Genomic DNA, 4,971 nt, shown 5'->3' on the forward strand with positions numbered 1-4,971 from the left:
TATATATACTTACACTGATTGTAAGTTTAATATATTAATGTCTTATGATTCCTGAAATCTTATTCAAAAGCCCAAATGCATTTCCTAATATTATTGTTTTTAAAAAAATGGCATGTAAAAGAGTCTGATGTCTTGTCTTTTGTCTTGTTTGATAGTTTTTTTTATTATTGATACAAAGTAGTGGACAACTAAACCACAAATTGGTGAAAGCTATTGAACTTTTCAATATAATTCATTATAACAGTTCCTTTCAAATAGTCCATTTCAGTGATGCATACAGCCGGACTACTTTTTTTTTTTAATGCTTTATTAATTCAATGCCACAAGAACATGAGGTATTACACATTCACATTATAAATACAGCCGGACTACTCTATTTTCTTCCCCCAATGCAAACAAATTGCATAAAAGCATAAACGCTTATTTAAAAAAAAAAGAAAAATATGAGAGAAAAAGGAGGGTATACATAAATATTTAAATGAAAAAAGAGGAATATAGCCTTTTTGCATGTCATGATTTAAAACAAACGATCGTAAGAAATCCACTGTCGTATTTCTATTGGCTAAAGCAGGCGCCTGTGCGGAAGTGACGTCTCCCAGCCCTTCGGTTCAGCATGGCGCCGCTCCTCAGAGTCCCGCTGAACCGCGGATTTCACTTTCAAAAGCGAGAATTATCCGTGTTGCTTCAGCAGAGCAGCGCCGTTCCCGCGTGGACCCGTCCCGAGCCCCGGGCGGCGGATAAACGGAAAGAGCGGAGCACGTATCCGGTACATTCACCTCTGTCACACACTTTAGGACACGAGAGTTCGCTAATGCAGTCTCGCACTGTAACTCAAAGCTTACTTGAGTGCAAGAAAGTACTACAGTCGTGGTCAGAATTATTGGCACCCTTGGTAAATATGATCAAAGAAGGCTGTGAAAATAAATCTGCGTTGTTAATCCTTTTGATCTTTTATTTACAAAAATTCACAAATATCTAACCTTTCATTGAACTAAAACAATTTAAAATGGGGGGAAATCTCATTATGAAATAAATGTGTTTCTCAAATACACGTTGGACACAGTTATTGGCACCCCTAGAAATTCTTGCGAGTAAAATATCTCTGAAGTATATTCCCATTCATATTCCCAATTTTGAGCACTCCAGGGTGATTATGAACATGAAATTATCCAGCCATGGCTTCCTGTTTCACAGAAATATAAATAGGAGCCGAAATTCCCTTAATCATCATCAAAATGAGAAAAACCAAAGAATATATTTCTGATGTGCAGCAAAAGATAATTGAGCTTCACAAGTTAGTGAAGTGGCTTTAAGAAAATTCTCATTTCCACCATCAGGGCAATAATTAATAATGTCCAATCAACAGAAAATGTTACGAATGCCTGGAAGAGGTCGTGTGTCTATATCGTCCTAATGCACGCTCAGGAGGAGAGTTTGAGTGGATAAAGACTCTCCAAGGACCACAGCTGGAGAACTGCAGAAAATAGTTGAGTCTCGCGGTCAGAAAACCTTTAAAAAAAATCAAACAGCACCTACATCTCCACATGTTGTTTGGGAGGGTTTCCAGAAAAATTCTCCTCGCTCATCCAAAGACAAACTCCAGCATATTCTGTTGTCAGACACGACTGGAACTTCAAATGGGACTGGCTTCTATGGTCAGATGAAACTAAAAAAATTAGCTTTTTAGCAGCAAACACTCAAGATGGGTTTGGTGCACACAGGGATAAAAAGTACCCCATGTGTACAATGAAATATACTGCTGTATTTTTAATGTTGTGGGCCTATATTTCTGCTGGAGGTCCTGGACATCTTGTTTAGATGCATGGCATCATGGATTCTATCAAATACCAGCAGATAAAAAAAATCAAAAAGTGACTGACTCTGTTAGAAATCTTATAATGGGCCATGTTTGGATCTTCCAACCGTTCAATAATCCAAACACAAATCTTAAAAACAACACAAAAATGGGTCACTGAGCACAAAACCAAGCTTCTGCTCTGGCCATCCCAGTCGTCTGAGCTGAAGCCTATAGAAGATGAGTGGTGAACTGAAGAGGAGGAGCTGGGAATCTGAAGGATCTGGAGAGATTCTGGATGAAGGATTTGTCTCTGATCTCTTGTCAGGTGCTCTCTAACCTCTTCAGGCATTATAGGAGAACATTTAGAGCTGTTAAACTGGCAGATGGAGGTTTCAAAAAGCATCGAATAAAAGGGTGCCGCTAATTGTGTCCAATGTGTATTAGAGAAAAACATTTATGTCATAATAGGGCCTTTTGCACCGCGTATTTTCACAGCCTTCTTTGATCATATTTACCAAGGGTGCCGATATTTCTGACCACGACTACATTTTAAATGTTCTGAAGTATTAAAGGTAAAAAAAACAAAACAAAAAAACAACAACTTTTATTTATGAAATGTAGTGCAGTAAAAAGTAAGACATTATGCTTTGCAATGTAGTGAAGTAAAAGTTTTCCAACAAAAAACAAAACAAAATATACTTTTTAAATTTACTCGAGTAAAGTAAAAATACTGCACTACTGTCCACCTCTGGTATGCGATTACAGTATATGCTGATATATAATGCATTTGTTTTGTTTTCATGGTATAATGTTTCCTTAGGTGCACTTACAAATAAAAGGCAATTCCAAGCTCTCTGATTTGAAGACTTCAGTTCAGTGAAAACACTCACTGCTATGATTGGGCAACATCTTTGCATATGAAATAAGTTTTACCCGTGGATAGGCTTGGGCCGGTATGAGATTTTGACGGTATGATAACCTTAAGCAAAAATATCACGGTATTGTCGTTACAGCTCTAAAATGTGTTATTTTTAAATGACTGGGTAAAAAACAAAAAAAAAAACTTTTTTCCGCTGAACACAATATATTTTGTTTTTGAGCAACATACAGAATATTAGGAACAGTAGAATTTGGTTATTTTTCTTTGATTTGTTTCCTAAAAAGAAGAAAAATTAAGACCGACATCTTTATTTAACCTAAATCTGTAATTACAGTTATTTAATTTTAGTTATATAATTCAAATACATATTTATATCATTTCATATCATTTAGTTATATAATTTCATATACATAATTTGATTTAATAACCCAATTTGAAGCAAAAACAGAATGTTCTGACTAGCTTTGTGAAATTAAACTACATACATGCCTGAACGAAGCAAACAGCAGAAGCTCTGAATGAGACGCAGATTCACTCACTGACAGCAGGAGGCGCTTCTGGAACACCACATATGGCGTTTCCTTGGTTACCGCTGTAAACAAAGCAGCACTGCGCTGAAACTCTGCTTTAATGTGAACTATACAGTTGAGGATTTTCTTCCAACAATTCGTGCATCATGAACAGTGAGTGATCTGCCTGCTACAGTATTTTTCTCCGTGCGTCCGTCTTCAACGGCTCTGGCCTGTGTTAACGAGCGATTACAGACTTCATATTTTCACATAAATGACATTTTGGAAAACGATTGCATTGCAACGCAGTTTGTGCAATTCCAGAACAGAGACGAGTTGCTTGCAATAAGACAAAAAACGGCCGGTTGCCGATCGCGTAAGTTCCAGGGGAAGCTCCTTAAGTTCGGCCGTCCTACACACACGTGACTGACCGCTCGCTCGCACCAACAGGAGGAGGAGGGGCCGTGCTACTCTCTACACTGCACTCAACCTGAGGGACTCCTACACTTTCAGTCTTTGAGGAGACATGAAAAACAGCGCATACCGCAGGAACGGTATAACGGAAAATATTAGCGGTTTGGAAACCGTGACATTTTCAAATCGCGGTATACCTTGAAACCGGTAATCGGCCCATGCCTACCCGTGGAACTCTTTACTGTTATTACTGTTAGAGCAGAGCAGCAGACATTAAATATGTGATGATTATAACTTTATATTTAGACCTACTCGCATTGCCTAAAAGGTTGCATTGATTGAGCAGTGTACTGATTATAACGGGAGTTTTGGTGAAAGTGCAGAACTCAAATCACTCACGCTGAACTTGAGAATGATTGACAGCTCAACTGATTATGAAGGGAGCGTTCACTGATTGCATTCTGCGTATAATTTGATCACTTAAACCCTCTGCTGCTCTTTGGTCACTTTTGACTGAATTTGTGATTTTTTATTTTTTTTTTAAACATTAACTTAATTTTGTAATGTAATTTTGGTCATTTAAGTTCATATGTCTGTGTTAACAGATTTTTTTTCTTCCAAAAATTAAGTAGTTTGGACTTAATGAGATTGACTACTTAATGACTGCATTAATGCCGGTGACAAGTAATATCTTAAAGGTCCCATGACATGCTGCTTTTTAGATGCTTTTATATAGGCCTAAGTGGTCCCTAGTACTGTATCTGAAGTCTCTTTCCCGAAATTCAGCCTTGGTGCAGAATTTCAGCCACTACGAGCCAGTCCCACAATGAGCTTTCCTTAGGACGTGCCATTTCTGTGTCTGTAGCTTTAAATGCTAATGAGGAGGAGAGAGGCGGGGCAACTGCCATGCTTCGCTCGTTTGCAAGCCATGATGTCTCTCGAGGAAAAAAAAATATTGCGCTCGCCTTGCACGGTAGTAGCTCATTTTCTCATGGGCGGGCCAAATTCTCTGGGCGGGCAAAGCAGAGAAAGGGGAGGTAACCTTTCCCCGTATGACGACATAAAGGGAAGATTCCGGATTGGGCCATCTGAGCTTTCATTTTCTCAAAGGCAAAGCAGGATACCCAGGGCTCGGTTTACACCTATCGCCATTTCTAGCCACTGGGGGACCATAGGCAGGCTAGGGGAACTCATATTAATGTTAAAAAACCTCATAAAGTGAAATTTTCATGCCATGGGACCTTTAATTGTTCAGAAATACATGAGATTAATTGGTTCCATGGCCATAACTCAGTTGGATTTAATTGGTGGAATTTGCTGTACATTAGGGATGTAACGGTATGAAAATTTCTTATCACGATTATAGTGAC

The 4,971-nt window shown here is 38.5% G+C and overlaps 1 protein-coding gene across 1 annotated transcript in view; it reads left to right on the top strand.

Moving 5' to 3' along the window:
• The first annotated feature begins 595 nt into the window (after positions 1-595).
• Positions 596-4,971, top strand: part of LOC107661542 (ATP-binding cassette sub-family B member 7, mitochondrial-like) — a 64,089-nt gene continuing 59,713 nt past the window's right edge. Inside the window, 1 exon segment of the mRNA XM_016451171.1 lies at positions 596-766. Within this exon segment, the coding sequence (XP_016306657.1) occupies positions 614-766 (153 nt within the window). The 5' untranslated portion in view covers positions 596-613.

This window comes from Sinocyclocheilus anshuiensis, unplaced genomic scaffold (assembly GCF_001515605.1).
Source record: "Sinocyclocheilus anshuiensis isolate Anshui unplaced genomic scaffold, SAMN03320099.WGS_v1.1 scaffold731, whole genome shotgun sequence".
NCBI lineage: Eukaryota > Metazoa > Chordata > Actinopteri > Cypriniformes > Cyprinidae > Sinocyclocheilus > Sinocyclocheilus anshuiensis.